The following is a 23,345-nucleotide window of genomic DNA, read 5'->3' on the forward strand; positions in this document are numbered from 1 at the left end:
CTGATCACCAGTGGTCAGTGGTGAGAGCAGATTGTGCCAGCAGGGGGCAGTATCAGTCTTAAAAATCATTCAACTTTATTAATGCCATCTTTATTTTGTTTAGTAGAAACAGCATACTGATTTAGGTTCTGCACTTCCAGCAGGGAGAGTAGTAAGTGGATAAGGCGGGGGAAGGAATGTAGAGACCCCACTGTGCCTACTGCCCCCACCGCCCCCAACCTACAGCAGCTGTTTCCAGAAGCAGCAGATCTCAACTCCAGGAGGGCAGAAGCACAGTGAGTGGCTCCTGGCCTCGGGGGCGCTGCGGCGTGACCGTCTTAGAGCAGAGAGATCAGGAAGCCCTGGGCTCCCATGTCTCCACAGTTTGGCTAAGAGTGGCCCCAGTCCAATGCCCCACACCTGCTCTGTAGCTGCTGGAATGAGGGGCACAGTGGCAGCTGGACCAAAGCCCTGGAAAATGGTAGCCCCCTCCCCACGTTCAAAGCCTTATAAAAAGCACATCTTCCCAGACTATGCCCTCATTTCCTCTTCTCCCACTCCCTTCTGCATAGCCCTTGCACTGGATTTGCATCTTTTTTTCACCCCTCCCTCAGTCCCATGGAACATATATACATGTCCTAATTTATTTGTTTACAGTTTTGTCTGTCTCACCCCTTAGATGTAAGCTTGCTGAGGACAGGGAATGTGCCTACCAACTCTGTTATACTGTACTCTCCCAAGTGCTTAATACAATGCTCTGCTCAGAGTAAATACTGAGTAAATACTGAGTAAATACAAATGATTGCTTGATTGACCATCATTACCCTCCTCAATAAGAAGAGTGAGAGCTGAGTTTACAGCAATTATTGAGGCATTTCATTACTCTCCATTACCCACAAGATCCTAGCCAGAGTCCACCTGTGTCCCCTTCCCTAAATAGTCCTCTTCCCTCTCCACCTCCCCCACCCACCCACAAAAAATTGGCAAGAGATGGGACTGAGGTTTTGGCTCACCGAGTAAGGCTGCAACTTCATATGCTTTCTTCTGCTCAATTGTCTCATAGTTGAGTGCTTCAAAGAAGATATCAAGGACAAGAATATTCTCTCTGTGAAGACAGGAGAGCGGAGGTAGACATAGGCAAGGGACAAGGGATTCTTTTTCCCTTCCCTCATCATCCTTGTTTTGCTTCCCTACCTCTGCCCTCCCTCACATGCCTCCACTGCCCTATGCCCTCACTGCCCTTGTCTCCACAGACCTGTGTCTCCCTCAACCCTTCCCCTGTGCCTCTGCCACAGTGGGAGCGGTGGGGTAACTGCTCTCCTCCTCAGTGAGACTGGGAACCCTGGGCCTTTCCTGGAGGCTCTTGGGGTCAAGTCTCTCTGACACCATCAAGCCAGGATCCAGCCTGCAGACCTGGGCCTGGAAGAGCTGGCCTCCTACCTGCACTCTACCTGGGGAATGGCCCTGCTCTGGAGCTGGCTTCCTACCCGACCCACTGGGGGAATGGCCCTGTTATGGAGTTGGACTCCCACCCAACCTACTGGGGGACTTGACCTGCTGTGGAGCTGACCTCCTGCCCATAACTTACCAAGGGAATGGCCCTGCTGTGGAGCTGGCTTCCCGCCCAACCAGCTGGCTGAATGACCATACTGTACAGCTGACCTCCTGCCCACACCCTACAAGGGGTATGGCCCTGCTTTGGCCGCGAGTTCCCAGGAGATGGGAGGCATAAACCTGGCCTGCCTAGGAGCCACTTCAGGAGGTCGGGGTGAAGAGTGAAATTTACCCATTCCATTTATCCTAGCAAAATGGGGGCAGTCAAAGAAACATCTTGCCAATAAAAAAGTAATTATGTTTCCACAAAATATCTACTAAGCAGCAGTGCTTGACAGATCCTGCTCCTTCTACTGTTAACCCTCGCCTTCTGAGAGATTTAAGGCCTGTAGCAACTAGTCAATTCTGTCCACAGAAAGCATACATGTTCTTATGAGATATGAGGACATGACTAAAGCCACCTGGTCTGCCAAACACTTCCAACTCCCTCCTTCCCTCCCTCCCTCTCTCTCTCCCTCTCTTCAATCAATCAATCAATCGTATTTATTGAGCACTTACTGTGTGCAGAGCACTGTACTAAGTGCTTGGGAAGTACAAGTTGGCAACATATAGAGACGGTCCCTACCCAACAGTGGGCTCACAGTCTTGCCCTTCTCCCCATCCTGTGCCCCCTTCCCTCCAGTCACTCTCCTGGAGTCTGGCCTTCGGTTACTTACGAGATGTATTTTTCAGACTTATTTAACTTTTTCTCCAGGTACTTGGCAGAGGTTTTGCTGGGAATCTTCACCATGGACAGCTCTTTATTGTACCTAGTCAGGTTACAGGGTGTTCTGCAGATACAGTAATTACTGTCCTTCTCGGCCAGCAAACCTGGGCAGGAGAAAGAGGTAGAACTGAATAAGGCAGGGATGGTCTCCCTGGACTTCTGATTTAATGAGCCTTTCCTAGATCAATGTCCTTTACGACAGCCCAATTTGTTTATCTTGACCTCTTTCATCTACAGATATTTTTCTGCTTGTTTCCCTTGTTAGTATGAAAGGTCCTTGTAGGCAAGGATCATGTGACTCTTGAGGGAGTATGCATTAACAAAGCTTGTAATTGTAGACTGTGTAGTTTTTTAACTGTATACTCTCCCCTAGGGCGTAGTTAGTCTGTGTTTAGGCAGCTAGAGTCCTGTGGGGCTCCAGATATGGGTTGTGTATTTATAGTTTAAGGGAGGGGTGGTGGTGAGCGAGGCTTGCTTGAAACTTGGCACGGCAATCAATCAATCATATTTATTGAGCATTTCCTGTGTGCAGAGCAGTGTACTGAGCACTTGGGAGAGTGCAATATAGCAGAGTTGGTAGACATGTTCACTGCCCACAGTCAGGAGCAGTGAAGCAACAAAACATAAGACGGCCTAAGGGACAAGCTCTGTTCCTTTCACTGCTCTCAGACCCTGCCTCCCAATTCCTTTACACTCTTCAGAGACTCTGGCACTACTTGAACAGGCTAAAACAGAAATCCTGGCTTTCTATGGACAACAATTAGAGTGGCAGCATGGTCTAATGGGAAGGGCACAGGACTGGGAGGCAGGAGTCCCACCTCTGCCACTGGCATGCTGTGCGACCTTGGGAAAGTTGCTCAACCTGTCTTGGCCTCATCTGTAAAAGGGGGTTAGTGGAATTGTGAGCCACATGTGGGACAGGGACCTAGCCCAGCATTTGGCCCCGTGGACCATAAATGCACTTCACCCAGAAAATGGCCTCGCTGTCACTTTTTTGCCAAGAGCCTCAAACCTTAACCAGAGATCTCTGAGGAAGGAAGGACATAAAGACACAACCATGTTGAGGGGCAAGGGACAGCAGAGGAAATATCACCCACCGAGTTGGAGGAAAGAATCAGGCATGAGGACAGTACAACCTGACCAAATAATCGTGGAAGGACACAGATGATGGAGAGGACCAATAGACAGTGGAAACATCAGCAACCAGTGGACATGAGGGAGGTTGCATGTACGAAGGTGGATTGTAGCGATCTGTGCACATTCTCTGGCAGTGACAGGCTGTCCCCATCAAATTTCAGCTGATGTGGCACCCTTCCTTGATCTGTGATGGCAAGAAAGCTTATTCTTGCTGCCTTTAAGTACCTCCTCATTGAGACTCTGTGGCATTGATCCACCAGAGCTAACAACTTTGTGATTCTGTACTTCTCAAGTACTTAGTCTAGTGCACCACACCGAGCACTCATAAACACTATTACAATAATTACTACTGGGACCCGGAGCTTCAGAGCACCTGGGATCCCCTGTGCCAGGGGCTGAAAGGGCTTAATGGAATGGTAGGAGGCTCCTCGGCTTGGCAAGGTAGGGCCAAGAACTGGAATTCCTGACACTGGTCTTCTGCCCCTGCCCACGGCCACCATGTGGAGAGCAGTGAGCCTCCGCCACCAGCACCTCTGCAGCGTCCACGTCCCCAGAGAGCCGGGAAGTGCATGGGTGTACTGACCTAGGGCCGGTTCGGCACATTCCTTGTACTGCTCGGGGGTACAAAAAGGAGCATCACCTGCAGGGAGAGAAAAATACACATTAGAGAAGCAGCACGGCCTGGTTCATTCATTCATTCATTCATTCATTCAATCGTATTTATTGAGCACTTAATGTGTGCAGCACACTGTCCTAAGTGCTTGGAAAGTACAATTTGGCAACAGATAGAGACAATCCCTACCCAACAACGGGCTCACAGTCTAGAAGGGGGAGACAGACAAAATAACAAAACAAGTAGGCAGGCATCAACAGCATCAAAATAGATAAATAGAATTATAGATATATACATATCATTAATAAAATAAATAGAATAATAAATATGTACAAATATACAAAGGTGCTGTGGGGCAGGGAGCAGGATAGAGCAGAGGGAGGGAATAAGGGTGATGGGGAGGGGAGGAGCAGAGGAAAGGGGGGTTCAGTCTGGAAGGCCTCCTGGAGGAGGTGAGCTTTCAGTAGGAATTTGAAGGGGGGAAGAAAGCTAGTTTGGTGGATATGAGGAGGGAGGGCATTCCAGGACAGAGGTAAGATGTGGGCCAGGGGTCGACGGCGGGACAGGCGAGAACAAGGTAGAGTGAGGAGGTTAGTGGCAGAGAAGCGGAGTGTGCGGGCTGGGCCGTAGAAGGAGAGAAGGGAGGTGAGGTAGGAGGGGGCAAGGTGATGAAGAGCTTTGAAGCCAATAGTGAGGAGTTTTTGTTTCATACGAAGGTTGATAGGCAGCCACTGGAGATTTTTGAGGACAGGGATGACGTGTCCACAGCGTTTCTACAGAAAGATAATCCAGGCAGCAGAGTGAAGTATAGACTGAAGCGGGGAGAGATAGAAGGTTGGGAGATCAGAAAGGAGCATGGGCATGGCATGGCCCATGGCATGAACACAGGCTTGGGAGTCATAGGTCATGGGTTCTAATCCTGGCTCCAACACTTGTTAGCTCTGTGACCTTGGGCAAGTCACTTAACTTCTCTAGGCCTCAATTACCTCATCTGTAAAATGGGGATTGAGACTGTGAACTCCATGTGGGACAGGGACTGTGTCCAACTTGATTGTATCTACCCCAGTGCTTAGAACAGTGCTTGGCACATGGTAAGCACTTAACAAATACCATAATTATTATTATTGTTATTATCATTACACGATGAAAAGACATTCCAGAAAGTTGCTGAAACGAGCAGAGAGATGATCTGCAGGGTCCCTCTGGGTTCTAGTTGATGGCAAGCCTGACCCTGCACTCCCTGTGGGAAGTGGGCTGCCCACAGCAGTTCCACGGGGCCCAGGAGCCTCTCCTTCCCCGAAACGTGTTGGCCCCAGGACTAAACAGGCTGTCCAACTTCCTGTCTGGACAGAGTGCTTGGCTGGGAGCAGGGCGAGGTGGTGATAGGCACAAAGAAATACTAAGAGTGTGATAGGAAATTGGCCGGCAACTTACCCATACTGGGAAGCAGGATAATGGTCCCCACTTCCCCACGCCCCAACCCACTCTCCACAGGGCACCATCTTTGGGCGGGGTATGAGGGAGAAGGCAAGTCAGGAGTGGACACTCCTTCTACTGCTGCCTCTGGACAATGTATGCTGGGGCCTTTCACAGCAGTAGCAGCTGACCCCGGGGTGAGCACAGCTGGAGAAATGAGAGTCAGCATCACAGGAGGGCATGTCAGGCAGTGTCCTGCTGACCCCTGACCCCGCCTGCATTTACCTGGCATGTGAACCATCCTGCAGTTGCAGTTCTCCACAATGTAGCGGGTCTCGCAATCGATCCTACAAGCTGTAATGCTGTAAACAGGGAAGAAGTCCAATCCCAGGTCCGAGGGCCGACATTCACCCCAGGGAGGGGGCAGGTATGTCAGCTGCGGGACAGGAAGGGGCAGAGGTGAGTTGGGGGGGCACAGTTAAGGCCTTCTTTCAGTCCAAACCGATGTGGGGGAAGAGCAGGGCTGGAAGGAGTTCTACTGATGAACATGCCCGAGGCCCTAGCTGGAAGGTCTCTGGTTGAGTTGTCCCTGACTGAAGGGTCCCTCGACTGGAGGGTCCCTCATTGAAGGGTCCCTGGCTGGAGGGTCCTTAGCTGGCGGGTCCCTGACTGAAGGGTTCCTCAGTGAGCAGTCTCGGGCTGGAGTGTGCCTGGCTAGAAGGGATCTGATTGGAGGGTTCTTCAGTGGAGGGTCCCTGGCTGAAGAGTCCCTCATTCAAGAGTCTCTAGTTTGAAAGGGTTTGACTGGAGGGTCCCTGGCTGGAGGGTGCCTGTCTGAAAAGTTCACTCTCCAGTGGCCTCTCCTGCAGGAGCAAATTCAAGTCCAGAATTGGGAAACCTCTGCAGAAATGACAGCAGGTGTGGGATTTGGGAAGGCAGAAGCTGATGGTCCTTTCCCTGAACCCTACAGGCCCTACCCAGCCCTGACTAATCTTGCCTTGACTTGACTTGCCTGGCCCTGCCCACGTGCCTTCCAGGGGAGGAAGATGGTGGTGGAGGCCACAGAAGCTGTCCAAGGGCTGCTGCTCTGACCTTGGATGGGAAGGGGGGTGGACCAGGCCAGTGGGTTCTAGCTGGCCCCGAAGGTGAGCCAAGACTCTAACTTGGGGCCTGGAACCCAGATCTGAGACGTCAGTGCCAGAAATGATGCCATCTATGCTGGAGGGTCGGGGGAGAGGAAGAGCTCAGATCCTCTAGAATGTAAGCTCACTATAGGCAGGGAATGTGTCTATCAACTCTCTTCTATTGTACTCTCCCAAGCCCTTAGTATAGTGCTCTGCATACAGTATGTGCTCAATAAATTCAATTGATTGATTCATTCATTTGTGGGGGCTTGGAAGCAGGTGTCCAGGAGAAATGGGCGCAATAGATACTGTTGCCAGCTCCAGGTCCACAGCTCTGTGGGTCAAAGCCACTGGGTACTGAGCCCAAAGAAGGTGAGAGCAGAGGCTCAAGGAGAGGGCAGGGGAGTCTGGCTCAGTTGTGTAGTGCTCGGGAGCCACTGCTTCACTGCAGCAGGGGTCAGAGCCTATGGCAAGAGTGTGGGTCCCCCTTCCTGATCCTGCCCCAAAAGGCATCAGTCTTCATCATCCTGGGGTCCAGCTCCCGTTCCTGGCATCTTCATCACATACTGCCACCAACCATGGGAGACTGACATTACAGGATGCCCCCGGCCCCATTCCTGCCCTGATTCCTCATGCCCCACGTGGCCCAGGACAGTGGCATGGCAAGACCCCGAAGCCCAGGCCACACTCTACTCCTCGAGGCTGTTTATCCCCTTCTTGGAGGCTCATCTGTGGCCTGAGTTTCTCCTGGGTCCCAGTGCCCTGGCCTCCCCCCGGGTTGGGGGGAGAGGATGAGGGGGGAAGGTAAAGCAGGTGGGGCTCCTCTGGGGGTGGGGTTGGGGAAGAGTGTAATTTATAAACCTGCATGAGCCTAAATATTCTTCCTCCCCACCCTGGACTGTCCCAACAGCTCATTACAGTCCACAACCTCAGGGAGTCAGAAATAAATACCATTACTACTACTCTTGTTTGTGAAGCACAATGTTCTCATTCCATCTTTAACATGGCTTACCTAGTTTACACACCAACTGTAATTGTAATGTAATCCTCACATCCTGACAGGTCAGTCAAATAAGAATAAATAATAATCAGCACTAACAAACAGCCCTCAAGTTTGGATTGCATTTGGGATTGGACCCCCTCCTTCCTGCACCCCTCCCTGTGTTCCCCCCAATCTTTTTCTCCTCCTCCTCCTTGCTGGAGGTTCGAGGCTGGAAGATCATGGGAGGAGGAGGGGCTGGAAGCTGACAGCCTTGGAAGGCTGTTAGGGAGTTAGAGAACAGAGACCTGGTTCAGCAGGCTCGGGGCCTCATGTTCTATTGAAGGATGAGAACCCTCAAACCAGCTGCTGTGCCCTAAAATCTCCAAAGGGACTCAGTCCACACTAAGCACTTGTACCTACTCCATTGCTTCGTACAGTGAATGGCAACATATAGTCAGGGCTTAATAAATCCCATTATTGATTATTATTATCATCAATATAGTGCAATTATTTTGAAAAAGGCCTTGAGTTGCCAACCTAGACCAGTCAGGAGTCACAGACTATTTTGGCCCCGGTCAGCCTGGAATAGGAGGTTTAGTCCAGAGGACTGACTCAAGCTAGAGAAAAAAACCCGAGATTCACAGTGAAGCCTAAGGAATGAATCCATCACTTACCAGCACTCTCTGAAAACAGCACTGGCACAATTTCCTTCCCCGCAATGTCAGCCTCTCATTAGATGGCAAAAAACAGAATTTGTTCACCACCATGCTCAGAGGAGTGCTGGAGTGCTTCTCTTCATTTATAGCTATAATGTATCAGAGCACCAGCTGTTCCCAGTTTGTCATCCAGGACCGAGAACAGGTCCCAGATGCTATACGTTGCATTACAGAGCATAATAAATAACCCCAATTGCAACTAAGGCACTAGTTGAGCCTCTGAGGTGCCCCATCCTTCCTTCCTAACGGCCAGAGAAGGGGGCAGGAGGGGAATAGAGTGGATGGGCACAATCTCCTTTGGAATCAAGCCTCAGGTTGTCTGTCAGTTGACCATTATGGCCATGGGAAGTCTGTAGGTGGTGGACAGGGCTTGCCCAGATTCTGGCTGGACCTCAACATTGAGGGGAAGGGCCTGGAACAGAGGCAGGGTTACACTGAGGGGCTTGCTGGACTGGATCTGTGCTGGGGCTAGGCTAGGGCAGGCCTGGCCTATGGCTGATTGGGTGGGGGTCTCTGACTATCCTGGCCAATGTTGTTGAGTTTCCCTCCGCTCTTGGCTCTGCTTCTCTGGTTTTTGTACGTGGACTTTCATTCTGTCCTAGGATTACACAGTGGTGGGAGAGGCAAGTGAGGGTTAGGAGGGGGGAAACTTTGGGGCAGGGCAGGTGAGGGGGGAGGGCCCAGAGAAGAGTGGGAGGAAGACAAGGAGTACAGTCAGGAGGGAGAGAGTTATGCTGAAGAAAAGGCACAGGGCAAGCATCCTGCTGAGGATTTTGTCTTTCCCAAAAGGATAACAGAAGCAAACATCGGAGACTCTCTCGAGTACCACCCCAGTAGAGAAAAAGCAAAGAACATTTAATGTGAAGCATTCATTCATTCATTCATTCAATTAATTCAATCATATTTATTGAGTGCTTCCTGTGTGCAGAGCATTGTATTAAGCACTTGGAGAGTACAATACAACAATAAACAGATACAATCCCTGTCCATGGTGAGGCTCCAGAAGGGGAGAGAGAGACACTAATATAAACAAATGACAGATCTGCACATAAGTGATATGGGGCTGGGATGGAGGAAGAACAAAGAGAGCAAGTTAGGGCAGCCTAGAAAGGAGTGAGAGAAGACAAAGGGTGGTGGGGGGCTTAGTTTGGGAAGGCCTCCTAGAGGAGATGTGCCCTCAATGAGGCCCCAAAGGTGGGGAGAGTAATTGTCTGTCGGATTTGAAGAGGGAGGGTGCTTCAGGCCAGAAGCAGGACATGGGTGAGGGGTCAGTGGTGAGATAGGCAAGATCGAGGCAAAGTGAAAAGGTTAGCAGTAGAGAAGCAAAGGGTGCAGGCTGGGTTGCAGTAGGAGAGTAGCAAGGTGAGGCAGGAGGAGGCAAGGTGATTGACTGCTTTAAAGTCAATGGTGAGTAGTTTTTCTTTGATGCAGAGGTGGATGGGCAACCACTGGAGTTTTCTGAGGAGTGGAATGACATGAGAAGCTGCGTGGCTCAGTGGAAAGAGCACGGGCTTTGGAGTCAGTGGTCATGTGTTCAAATCCCGGCTCTGCCAATTGTCAGCTGTGTGACTTTGGGCAAGTCGCTTAACTTCTTTGTGCCTCAGTTACCTCATCTGTAAAATGGGGATTAACTATGAGCCCCACCGTGGGACAACCTGATCACCTTGTAACCTCCCCGGCACTTAGAACAGTGCTTTGCACACACTAAGTGCTTAATAAATGCCATTATTATGTCCTGAACATTTTTGCAGGAAAATGATCCATGCAGCAGAGTGAAGCACGGACTGGAGTGGGGAGAGACAGGAGGCTGGGAGGTCAGCAAAGAGGCTGATGCAGCTAACCAGGTGGGACAGGATGAATGATTGTATTAACATGGCAGTTTGGAGGAGAGGAAAGGGCAGATCTCAGCGATTCCGTGAAGGTGGGGCTGACAGGATTCAGCGATGGACCGAACACGTGAGTTGAATGAGAGAGAGAAGTCGAGGGCAACACTAAGGCCACAGGCCTGAGAGACAGGAAGGATGGTGGTGCCACCTACAGAGATGGGAAAGTTAGGATGAGGACAGGGCTTGTGGGGGAAGACAAGGAGTTCCATCAAGCTTGAGGTGACGGGAGGACACTCATTCATTCATTCAATCGTATTTATTGAGCGCTTACTGTGTGCAGAGCACTGTACTAAGCACTTGGGAAGTACAAGTTGGCAACATATAGAGATGGTCCCTACCCAACAGCGGGCTCATAGAGCAGAGATGTCCTGAAGGCAAGAAGAAATGTGAGACTGCAGAGAGGGAAAGAGATCAGGGCCAGAGATGTATACCTGGGCATCAACCACAGCAGGGCAGACTATTGGAAAGATCACAGGCCAGGAAATCAGCAGACCTGGGTTCTCATCCTGGCCCACCACTTACCTGCTATGTGAAGTTGAGAAAGAAACATAACTTCTCTGTGCCTCAGTTTCTTCATCTGTAAAATGGGGATTCAATATCTGATCTCCCTACTACTTAGACTGTGAGCCCCATGTGGGACGGGCACTATAACCAACCTGATTACTTTTAATCTACCCCAGCACTTACTACAGTGTTTGGCATATAGTAAGCACTTAGCAAATACCATTATTACCAGATGGTTCAGCTATACTCTGAACGTTCAAGTTGTATTATTATATTGCCAGCTGGACTGAAGTTCCACATATCTTGAAAGCCCTGAAAATAAAATGATTTTTAGTAGTGGGGGGTGGAGTGCAGAGGTGACAAGTAATAAATCATCAAAATTTTCCAGCCACAGGGAATACTCTGTCTAAAAAACACAATCAGCCCATCTATGACTTCAGTCACTGACTCAATCTGACCATTCTCTGTCATAGGTTGTGGTAGGAGGTCCTGATTTGGGGACTCTCTTCTGGCCCAGCAGGGGGCTGGGCCAATCAATGCAGCTTGCTCTGGCAGAAGGGACTCTGATCAGAGCAGAAGTGACAGACGGGAGGTGGCTCTAATTGGACGTTGGTGCACCGGAGCAGAGGAAGTCACTCCAATTGGACTGGTCCCACTGGCCAGAGGCAGGGGCTGCCTTGTCCTGGGGGCTGTGTGCAGAGGAGCTTACAGAGGAGCCCCAAGTGCAGAGGAGGAGGAGCCATTGGCCAGGGTGAGAAGCCTCAGCCCAGGGAGCTCTGGCCAGTTGGGAGAAGCCATTCCCAATTGGTCGAGGGGACCAGCTGCTGGAATCCACTGGAGGCTGGGTTTTTTCTTTTTTTATGGTGTTTTTAAGCACTTACTATGTGCCAAGCACTGTAACAAGCATTGGGGTAGATACAAGCTACTCAGTTGGACACAGTCCATGTCCCACATGGGGCTCACAGTCTTCATCCTCATTTACAGGAAACTGAGGCACAGAGAAATTAAGTGCCTTGCCCAAGGTCACATAGGAGACAAGCCGCAGAACCATTCTGTTGTAGAGTGCCTAGTTGAAGGTTGGGCTTCACTGAATGTTAGGCAGTTCATTCACTCTCCTTTCTTAAAAATTCTTATCTGTGAAATGGGTATAACACAGCATTGTCTTTCATGTTTAATGCTGGATTTAGCTGGGTGTGAGATGAACTGGGTAATCCCATGGGTCACACCAAGCCCTTTCAGTCTGTGCCCTTGAAAGGATTGTTATTTTCTGGGTTGTGTCATTTGTTATCTCGCTCCTGATTGGATGATTGCAGGGCAGAAACCTTTGCAGAATCATCCCCTTTAACTCACAAACTTTCTGGAGCCTCGGGTTTGAGGACCGCCTCTCGAGGAGGTTTAAAACAAACCCAAGGAAAGGCTTTTTCTCCTTTGAGTTTATAAGCTGAGAATATCAATAAGTTCACAAGGGGTTTGGAGACAATCATGGACAAGCGGTTCGTAGTGGGAGAGAAACTGAGCAATGTAGAGGGGAAAAGTTATGGTCCATCCCATAATCATGAGGACACATAATCATCAGGACACACATCCAGGAGGGCAACTATCACACAGTACCTGTAAGCTTACTGTTGCTACCGACAGAGACCAAATTTTGTCTGGGGTGGGAGGTGGCCTTGATTCAGGAATTGCTTGTTTATTCATTCATTCATTCATTAAGTCGTATTTATTGAGAGCTTACTGTGTGCACAGCACCGTACTAAGCACTTGGTAAGTACAAATCGGCAACATATAGAGACGGTCCCTACGTAACAATGGGCTCACAGTCTAGGAGGGGGAGACAGACAACAAAACAAAACGCATTAACAAAATAAAATAAATAGAATATGTACAAGTAAAATGAGTAGAGTAATAAATATGTACAAACATATATACATATATACAGGTGCTGTGGGGAGGGGAAGGAGGTAATGCGGGGGGGATGAGGAAGGGGAGGAGGGAGAAAGGAAGGAGGGGGCTCAGTCTGGGAAGGCCTCCTGGAGGAGGTGAGCTCTCAGTAGGGCTTTGAAGGGAGGAAGAGAGCTAGCTTGGCGGTTGTGCGGAGGGAGGGCATTCCAGGCCAGGGGGAGGACGTGGGCCGGGGGGTGATGGCGGAACAAGCGAGAACGAGGCACAGTGAGGAGGTTAGCGACAGAGGAGTGGAGGGTGCAGGCCGGGCTGTAGAAGGAGAGAAGGGAGGTGAGGTAGGAGGGGGCGAGGTGATGGAGAGCCTTGAATCAATCAATCAATCAATCAATTAATCAATCATATTTATTGAGCGCTTACAGTGTGCAGTGCACTGTACTAAGCACTTGGGAAGTACAAGTTGGCAACATATAGAGTCGGTCCCTACCCAACAGTGGGCTCACAGTCTAGAAGGGGGAGACAGAGAAACCAAGAGTGAGGAGTTTTTGCCTGATGCGTAGGTTGACTGGTAGCCACTGGAGATTTTTGAGGAGGGGAGTAACATGCCCAGAGCGTTTCTGCACAAAGATGATCCGGGCAGCGGTGTGAAGTATAGATTGAAGTCGGGAGAGACAGGAGGATGGGAGATCAGAGAGGAGGCTGATGCAGTAATCCAGTCGGGATAGGATGAGAGATTGAACCAGCAGGGTAGTGGTTTGGATGGAGAGGAAAGGGAGAATCTTGGCGATGTCCTGGAGGTGAGACTGGAAGGTTTTGGTGACAGATTGGATGTGAGGGGTGAAAGAGAGAGCGGAGTCGAAGATGACACCAAGGTTGCGGGCTTATGAGATGGGAAGGATGGTAGTGTTGTCAACAGTGATGGGAAAGTCAGGGAGAGGGCAGGGTTTGGACTTGGACATATTGAGTTTTAGATGGCGGACAGACATCCAGATGGAGATGTCTTGAAGGCAGGAGGAGACACGAGCCTGAAGGGAAGGAGAGAGAGCAGGGGCAGAGATGTAGATTTGAGATGTTTATTCCTGAAGCTGCACCCCAGGCTGGTCTGTCTGCCCCTGTGGTCCCTCAGCAGCCTGTCACTACATAATGTATTCATTCAATTACATTTATTGAGAGCTTACTGTTTGTAGAGCACTGTACTAAGTGGTTGGGAAGTACATGTTGGCAACATATAGAGATGGTCCCTACCCAACAACGGGCACACAGTCTAGAAGTGTATAACACCTGATTTGCAAAGACCCTGATTGGGATCTGAATGGAAGGGAGCCTCCTCCCTGTTCTGTCCTGCTTCCCTGCTGAGCCCCTGGGTGAACACTGGAGGGAGAAGCTCCTCAGTGAAATGGGAATTGCTTTTCAAAGTTGACATGGAGCGGTTCTCAAGATGAAACCAGTCTGCTGCCCTGATCTTTGAGGCCAAGAGTCTGTGCTTTCAGTTGGAGGGGATGAGGGATGGGGGGGGTGGGCTCCTTAAGCCTTTGCAGCCCCCTGGGCCCCTTGAGAAGGTTCACAGCCTAGAGCTGCCTTCTGGTCAGGCTGAGAGGAGGCCAAAGGGACTTAAGGGAGGGAACAGGGAGGAACAGGGGAGGAGGGACAGGGAGGGGTGAAGACCTGAAGAACAGAGACAGATAGGCACAAAGAGTCTGAGGCCCATGCAAAGAGAGACCAAACATAGGGTCTGAGGCAGAGAGACTAAGGGAGAGAGAGAATGGGTCACCTACAGGGAGAGAAGAGAGAAACAAAGAGCTTTAGAGATAGAAACACAATCCAGAAACCAAGAAACAGAGAGGGGCTGGCAAGCCGGGAGAAGCCCAGACCTAGCCAGAGAGAGGGAGAGAGATGGAAAGAGACCATGAGAAAGAGGCAGGCAGATGGCAGGCAGGCACATGCATGCACACAAGCATGTGTGCGCGCGCACGTGCACACACACACACACACACACACACACAAACACATTCTTATTCTCTCTGTCTCTCACACTGGCTCTCTCCTACCTCTCACCCCCCACCCACTCTCTAGTTAATCACCAGCCCCAGGTAAGCAGAGAAAGACAGCATCAGCAGAGGTTCACTGCTGCCTCTGGGGCTGTCCCCGTTTTTAGAGACTAATTTAGCATGATTTTCCTTTTGTCAAAGAAAGTTACTGCTACCATTTTTGCTGGTGCTGTTTCTGAAAAGAGCAGGAAGGTCATGGTGCCTTTCTAAGTCCTGGAAGAGGTTACGCTTCCAGTTCACATTCTGAGTCCGAGACCCCAGAGCCACCATCTCCCCACTCAAACTCTGACCCCAGCTCAGAGTCTCTTCACTCACACTCTGACAGAGACTTCTGGCTTACACTCCAAGTCTGAGACCCCAGTCTAGAGTCTTCCAGCTCACACTCTGAGTCCGAGAACCTTAGAGCCACAATCTGCCCACTCACGCTCCAGGCCAGAGTCTCTCTTCACAAACTCTGAGCTCAGGTCCCCAGCCCAGGAATCAGCTGGTGCCAAACAAGTGCCTCCAGCCAGCTGAGCTCCTTATGACCTGAAACCCTCCCAAAGGGGAGAAGAAAACAGAAAACCCAGGGAGCCGGGGAGCTGTTTCCTGGCTGACAGACAGCTCAGATGTAGCTCAGAAACGAGGGTAGAGGCAAACTGTGGATCCCCACTCCACCCAGTCCCAACTCTGTGCCACTTTCTACTCCCGCCAGACTGCTGTAATGATCCAGGCTCCATCTGCCTCAGGTGGCTTTGGCTGGGTATTGGCAACTGTGTGCTCTGACCATTGGACTCTCTTCCCCAGGTCTCTGAGAGACTCCAGGTTGGAGGGGACAGTCAAAGCCTGGCACTCTCTAGTGGACCAGGGTTGGAGAAAAGACAGGACCACAGCTGACTTGCCATGCAATGACCTTCTCAATTTTTGTCCTTCCAGCTTAGCAGATGGTTGGTCTAGACAGCAGAGAGCAGCTGCAACTGGCCTCTCCCCAGCACTGGTGTTTGCCCTGCCCCATTCAGCTGCCACTATGGACGAGCAGCAGTCATTACACACTGAGCGGGGCTTAGGAGGGGGGACTCTGGCCAAGGAGAGAGAGGGATGGTTGGGAGGCTCCCGGACCTGTCCCATTGCTTCAGGGTTGGATCTTCGTACTCTCCAGGAAGCTGGGCTTTAAATGAGAACATCAGTGAGCCCTGCTCCACCCAAGATTCCACTGAGCAGCTTTGTCCCAGTGTTTGCCCCTCTACAAAAACCTCAGGAAACTAGAATTTTCCCCAAGCAGGAAAACTGCACTCCTGCTCACAAAGGATAGGCCCAGGTCTGGGTGGCTGGGCATCCTCCTCGCTGATCTTGGACAACTCTGGAGGCAGCCGGAGGCACCTGCATTAATTGCACTGTGCCTCTGGACTGGCCCTGCCTAAGTGTCTGCGGCCTCCTGAGGGGCAGCTGTTGCCTTCTCTGTTGGCAGTAATCCCACACTCCAGGCAGGCCCGGAAGATTTTCAACGGGCAGGGCCAGAAAGTGTGAGTGGCCTGCACAAAGATGTCCACCGACGCTCTCAGGGGTTGAACTGGAAGAGTTTCCTGGGGGGATCAGAAGGGCATTCAAATCCCAGCTGGAAGATCTCTCGGTGCTGCCTCAAGCCTGGGGGCCAAGACTAGGATGAACGGGCCCAGACTAGCCAACCAGTCCTGCTTCACTCCGATGATGGTGGTGGGGAGGAGCAGATAGAGGAGGGCCTTGGGGAGACTAGTTGGAGAGTCACAGGGAAAGCCAGGCAGGGAGTTGTAGGGAGGAAAACTGCAGGGAGGGCAGGGAAAGCCACGAGGAGGGCCACAAGGAGAGCAATGGGTAGAAAAACCTCAGGGAAAAGAGTTGCATGGAGAAGAGCTACAGGGAAGAAAACCACAGGGAGAGCTCTGGGGAGAACAGTAGAGAAAGCCATAAGGAGAGCTGCTGGGGAGAACCATAGAGAAACCTACAGGGAGTGCACTGAGGAGAACGATAGAGAAAGCCAAAAGGAGAAGCAGTAGGGCAAGCCACAGGTAAAGCCAAGGGGAGGAGATCCACTGCATCAAACAGAAACTCCTTACCACTGGTTTCAAAGCACTCAATTTACCACTGGTTTTAAAGCACTCAATCAACTTACCCCTTATTACCTTACTCCACTGATTTCCCACTACAGCCCAGCCCACACACTTCACTCCTCTAATGCCAACCTACTCAATGAACTTTGCTTTCCCCTTTCTCATCACTGGCCCCTTGTCCAAGTCCTCCCTCTGGCCTGGAATTCTTATCCCTTTGGTGATGGCATCCAACCTCCTGCAAGACTGTGAGACCTGGATTTGTTCCAGATGGGACTTGGTCCCTGGAGCCATTCCATCAGCTCCACCCACACACCACTCACAACACTATGTGGGAGGACCAGATGACAAACAATGAGGTCTTGGAGGGTAGCCTGCTGGCCAGCATTGAAGTGCAATTCATAGCAACACGGCTCCACTGGACAGGTCTTGTGAGGAGAGGGAATGACAGCAGGATACCTAATTTTCTGCAGTATGGGGAACTGAAAGGGTAGCACACAAGCTTAGAGGCCAGAAAAAACTATTTAAAGACATGATGAAATGTAGTTTCAATCACTGTGACATTCGAGCAGACGGTTGAGAGACACAAGAGCAGAAAGAACAGCCTGGCAGGCAACAATCAGGAGAGAGGCGGCTCTCCTCAAGCAGAGGCTTGGGGGGGGGGGGGGCACTGCAGAGGACTGACCAGCCTGGCAGGCAGCGATTGGGAGGGGGGCTACTCTCCTGGAGCAAAGGCTTGAGTCAGGTTGTTATGTAAAGAGGCAGAGGAAAACAGAGGCAAGCCCAAAGTGGGACCATTACTAGGAAATGTCACAGGGAGTGGGGAGGGTCGATCCCATACTGGAGTGTCAGTCTCATTTGCTCGCGTGGGTGAGACCTCACCGCCAGGAGCATCAGCTCCAAATTCAAAAGGAAGCAATATATAAATGGGCAAATAGAAACCATGAGTTGTGAGAAATATCATGTTCCTTAAGAAATGAGTCTGTGAAGAGAAACGAGGAGGCAAGTGTCAACTCCACTTTGCTCCAATCATTCTGTTTAATTTTGTTTTAGTCCAGACACTCCTGGGGTCTATTTTTTCAAGGGCCAACTCTGTGCAGATATCAGTGACTCTGAAAGTGTTTGCATTCATCCTTTGCTCTGGTTGAGGAGCCTGGAAGTGGCGTTGAGGAGCCTGGAAGTGGCTGCCAAATTAGCAGGATTCTCCCACTAATCTGGCAGGGGAAATGGAAGGAAATGAACAATCTCAACTTCTAGCATTCCCTATTTCTTCCAAAGTAGCTTCCTGGGAGCCCTAACAGCTTTTCAGATGATTTTCCTCAGCAGTGATGCTTTTTACTGACCATCCCTTAAATTATAGTCATAGAAGGGCTTAAGATGCAGGTTTTGCAAACATTCCTCTGGTGTTTAGGGCTTTCATTAATCAAGACATCACTTTGTTATCGAGCCATTCACCTCCCCGGCTTCCCTTCCCTCTTTCTCTTTCTGACCCCATGTGGAGGCGGATAGGATCCCTAATGGGCTCAGGGTCTTGATCCCCATTTGACAGTTGAGGTGACTGAGGTGCAGGAAGGAGATGTGAATTGCCCAGGGTCATGCAGCAGGCAAGTGGTAGAGCTGGGATTAGAACCCAGGTCCTTCTGACTTCCAGGCCTGAGCTCTAGCCATTATGGCATGCTGCTTCTCTGCTGCTCTACCACTTGTCTGCTGTAGGGCCCTGGGCAGGTCACTTTGCTCCTCTGTGCCTAGGTTCCCTAATCTATAAAATCGAGATTCAATTCTTAAGCTCCCTCCTATTTAGATGGTGAGCCCCATTTGGGAGCTGATTGTCATTTATGTACCCCCGTGTTTAGTGCAGTGCTTCTAGACTGTAAGCTCTTTGTGGACAGGGATATATCTATAGTTCTATTTATTTATATTGATGCGTGTTTACTTATTTTGATGTCTGTCTCTCCCCTTCTAGACTGTAAGCCTGTTGTGGGCAGGAATTATTTCTCTTTATTGCTATACTGTACTTTCCAAGTGCTTAGTACTGTGCTCTGCACACAGCAAGTGCTCAATAAACATGATTGAATGAATGAATGTGCCTACCAACTCTATGTTGTACTTGCCCAAGTACTTAGTACAGTGCTCTACTCACATCTAATTGAGGGCAGGGAATGTGTCTGTTTACTGCTATATTGTACTCCTCCAAGCGCTTAGTACAGTGCTTTGCACATGGCAAGCACTCAATAAATACAACTGAATGAATTGCCAGGGATGGGTGCCAGAGGAAAGCATCTGGTGAGAGGGCTCTTTACTGTTTCCCACTGAAGCTGAGCCTCAACCAATGTTCACAGCACCTCTAAAATATGCCCCTTCCTCTTCATCCAAGTACTTCCCCATCTCTGCATCCAACAGCAAATCCTCACTATGGACTTTAAGATTCTCAATCACCTCGCTCCACCCACCTTCACACTGAACAACTTACTCACAGGCCTGTCTGGAGCCTGATTTTTTTTTAATGGCATTTGTTAATCTCTCTCTAGACTGTTAGCTCATTGTGGAAAGGAAATGTGTCTGTTATATTGTGTTGTACTCTCCCAAGTGCTTAGTACAGTGCTCTGCAAACGGTAAAGTTTCAATAAATACAAATGATTGATCAACTGATGTGCCTGGCACTGTACTAACTGCTGGGGTACATTCAAGATATGTTGGACACAGTCCATATTCATTCATTCATTCATTCAATCATATTTATTGAGTGCTTACTGTGTGCAGAGCACTATTCTAAGCACTTGGAAAGTACAATTTTTTCTGTTGTCTGTCTCCCCCTTCTAGACTGAGAGCCTGTAGTTGGGTAGGGACTGTCTCTATATGTTGCCGACTTGTACTTCCCAAGCGCTTAGTAGAGTGCTCTGCACACAGTAAGCACTCAATATATACGATTGAATGAATGAATGAATGAACAAGGAGAGACAATACCTGCCCAAACTGGGTTTACAGTCTGGGGGCTGGCGGGGAGACGGACATCAAAACAAGTAAACAGGCATCAGTGCAAATAAATAGAATTATAGATATCTACATATATACATAAACACGGTGGAGTGGGGAGGGGTAGAAAAGCAAAGGGAGGGAGTTGAGGTGATGCAGAAGGGAGAGGGAGCTGAGGAAAAGGGGGGCTTAGTCTGGGAAGGCCTCTTGGAGGAGGTGAACCTTCAGAAGGGCTTTGAAGGGGGGAAGTATGATTGTTTGGTGGATGTGAGGAAGGAGGGCATTCCAGGCCAGCGGTAGGACGTGGGCCAGGGGTCAGCAGTGAGACAGGTGAGATGGAGGCAAAGTGAAAAGGTTAGCACCAGAGGAGCAAAGTGTGCAGGCTGGGATGTAGAAGGAGAGAAAGGAGGTGAGGTAAGAAGGGGCAAGGTGATGGAGTGCTTCGAAACCAATAGTGAGGAGTTTTTGCTTGATAAGGAGGTTGATAGGCAAACACTGGAGATTTTTGAGGAGGTGGGTGAGTGACATGTCCTTGGGCAAGTCACTCTATCTACACTCACTCCCTTGGTGAACTCATTCACTCCCATGGCTTCAACTATCATCTCTACACTGATGACACCCAAATCTACATCTCTGCCCCTGCTCTCTCTCCCTCCCTCCAGGCTCGCATCTCCTCCTGCCTTCAGGACATCTCCATCTGGATGTCTGCCCGCCATCTAAAACTCAACATGTCCAAGACTGAACTCCTTATCTTCCCTCCCAAACCCTTCCCTCTCCCTGACTTTCCCATCACTGTTGACAGCACTACCATCCTTCCCATTTCACAAGCCCGCAACCTTGGTATCATCCTCGACTCCACTCTCTCGTTCATCCCTTACATCCAATCTGTCACCAAAACCTGCCAGTCTCACCTCCACAACATTGCCAAGATCTGCCCTTTCCTCTCCATCCAAACCGTTACCCTGCTTGTTCAATCTCTCATCCTATCCTGACTGGATTACTGCATCTCCCCTCCTCAAAAATCTCCAGTGGCTACCAATAAATCTGCGCATCAGGCAGAAACTCCTCACCCTGGGCTTCAGGGCTGTCCATCACCTCGCCCCCTCCTACCTCACCTCCCTTCTCTCCTTCTACAGCTCACCCTGCACCCTCCGCTCCTCCGCCGCTAATCTCCTCACCGTACCTCGTTCTCGCCTGTCCCGCCATCGACCCCCAGCCCACATCATCCCCCGGGCCTGGAATGCCCTCCCTCTGCCCATCCGCCAAGCTAGCTCTCTTCCTCCCTTCAAGGCCCTATTGAGAGCTCACCTCCTCTAGGAGGCCTTCCCAGACTGAGCCCCTTCCTTCCTCTCCCACTCATCTCCCTCTCCATCCCCCCCTTCTTAACTCCTTCCCTTCCCCACAGCACCTGTATATATGTATATATGTTTGTACATATTTATTACTCTATTTATTTATTTATTTATTTTGCTCGTACATATCTATTCTATTTATTTTATTTTGTTAGTATGTTTGGTTTTGTTCTCTGTCTCCCCCTTTTAAACTGTGAGCCCACTGTTGGGTAGGGACTGTCTCTATATGTTGCCAATTTGTACTTCCCAAGCGCTTAGTACAGTGCTCTGCACATAGTAAGCGCTCAATAAATACGATTGATGATGATGATGATCAGCCTCCTCTCCGATCTCCCATCCTCCTGTCTCTCCCCACTTCAATCCATACTTCATGCCGCTGCCCGGATTGTCTTTGTCCAGAAACGCTCTGGGCATGTTACTCCCCTCCTCAAAAATCTCCAGTGGCTACCAATCAACCTACGCATCAGGCAAAAGCTCCTCACCCTCGGCTTCAAGGCTGTCCATCACCTCGCCCCCTCCTACCTCACCTCACTTCTCTCCTTCTACAGCCCAGCCCACACCCTCTGCTCCTCTGTCACTAATCTCCTCACTGTGTCTCGTTCTCGCCTGTCCTGCCGTCGACCCCTGGCCCACGTCCTCCCCCTGGCCTGGAATGCCCTCCCTCCACACATCCGCCAAGCTGGCTCTCTTCCTCCCTTCAAAGCCCTACTGACAGCTCACCTCCTCCAGGAGGCCTTCCCAGACTGAGCCCCCTCCTTCTGCTCCCCCTCCTCCCTCTCCGCATCCCCCTGCGTTACCTCCTTCCCCTCCCCACAGAACCTGTATATGTGCATATATGTTTGTACGTATGTATTACTCTATTTATTTTATTTGTACATATTTATTCTATTTTGTTAATATGTTTTGTTTTGTTGTCTGTCTCCCCTTTCTAGACTGTGAGCCTGCTGTTGGGTAGGGACTGTCTCTATATGTTGCCAACTTGTACTTCCCAAGCGCTTAGTACAGTGCTCTGCACACAGTAAGTGCTCAATAAATACAATCGAATGAATAAATGAATGAATTTCTCTGGGCCTCAGGTTCTTCATCCATAAAATGGGGATTAAATCCTACTTCCTTCTATTTAGTTTGTGAGCACCATATGGGACAGGGACTGTATCCAAAACTGATTATTTTGTATCTACCCCAGTGCTTAGCATAGAGCTTGGCACATATCAAGCACTTAATAAATATCATTATTATTATTATTGTTAAGTGAGGGCTTAGTCTGAGACGGCCTCTTGAAGGAGCTGTGATTTTAGGAGGGTCTTGAAGGTGGGGAGAGTGGTGGTCTGTAAGATACGAAAGGTGAGGGAGTTCAAGGCCAGAGAGAGTAATTGAGCAAGGGTCATTGGTGGGTAAGGTGAGATTGGAGACCAGAGAATAGGTTGGCATTAGAGGAGGCAGGTTGGCCATTTGTTCTATTTCAGTTGATGGGCCAGTTCTCAATTTCTGGAGGCAGATGGGGTCAATTTTAGAAAACGAGTCAAATGGTCCTGGATTGGTGTGTTTTGTCCCAGATAGTCTGGTCAGCTGATCTCTCTCCAAGTCCCAGTTATTACCTAGCCATTTTAAATTCTTGGATTTCCGCAACAGGGATGGAACCTGCTCAGTGCAGGCTTAGCTCAGGAGGACCCAGAACATTCTCGGATTTGTAGTACAACCATTCTGGGCTACTGGGACTTGGATCCATCCTAGCTCCTCCCCACTGCCCTGATACATTGGCCCCTTAGAGGGAAGGATAAGGTACCCAAGCTGCCCCATCCCATTGTGTCCCCGCAACTGCTTGGCTGCTGTGGCCCCCTCAGTGTCTCATGGAGGATTGTCAGGCTATTCAGGCTGTAGGATGCATCTCCCTTGTCCTTGCATACTTGGTCTTGGGCAGTCCTCTGACAGATCCTGAACTGCTATGTGTGTGGCACGTCAGAGGCAAGAGCTGAGGAAGGGCAGCGCTATAAACAAGGAAGTTGGATGAGAGTGGTGGGAGGAAGCTGGCTGGGAAGCACTTCCCAAGCACTTAGTACAGTGCTCTGCACACAGTAAGTGCTCAATAAATACAATTGATTGAATGGTGGGACGATGCTAACTGGAAGTAGAGGGAGGAAGTTGGCTGGGAGTGGAGGGAGGATGCTGGCTGGGAGTGGCAGGAGGAAGCTGGCGGAAGGAGCTGTCAGGAGCAAATGGGGGATATTGAACCCAGCAGCTGAGTTCTTATGGAAATTGCTGGGTTTTTTGTTTCTGAACACCAGTTGGATCTCCCATTCCTGAGGGAACAGGCCAACTGCACTCACAAACAA

General features: G+C 50.0%; 1 protein-coding gene across 1 annotated transcript in view; it reads right to left on the minus strand.

Annotated features, from left to right (window-relative positions):
* ASIC2 (acid sensing ion channel subunit 2) overlaps nt 1-23,345 on the minus strand; it is a 220,916-nt gene that overhangs the window by 10,699 nt on the left and 186,872 nt on the right. Inside the window, exons 4-7 of the mRNA XM_038753888.1 lie at nt 5,751-5,901; nt 4,020-4,076; nt 2,250-2,403; nt 993-1,084 (exon numbers count right to left, since the gene is read on the minus strand). Of these exons, the coding sequence (XP_038609816.1) occupies nt 993-1,084; nt 2,250-2,403; nt 4,020-4,076; nt 5,751-5,901 (454 nt within the window). The remainder of the gene's footprint in view (nt 1-992; nt 1,085-2,249; nt 2,404-4,019; nt 4,077-5,750; nt 5,902-23,345) is intronic.

The sequence above is a fragment of the Tachyglossus aculeatus genome, chromosome 11 (assembly GCF_015852505.1).
Source record: "Tachyglossus aculeatus isolate mTacAcu1 chromosome 11, mTacAcu1.pri, whole genome shotgun sequence".
NCBI classification, from domain to species: domain Eukaryota; kingdom Metazoa; phylum Chordata; class Mammalia; order Monotremata; family Tachyglossidae; genus Tachyglossus; species Tachyglossus aculeatus.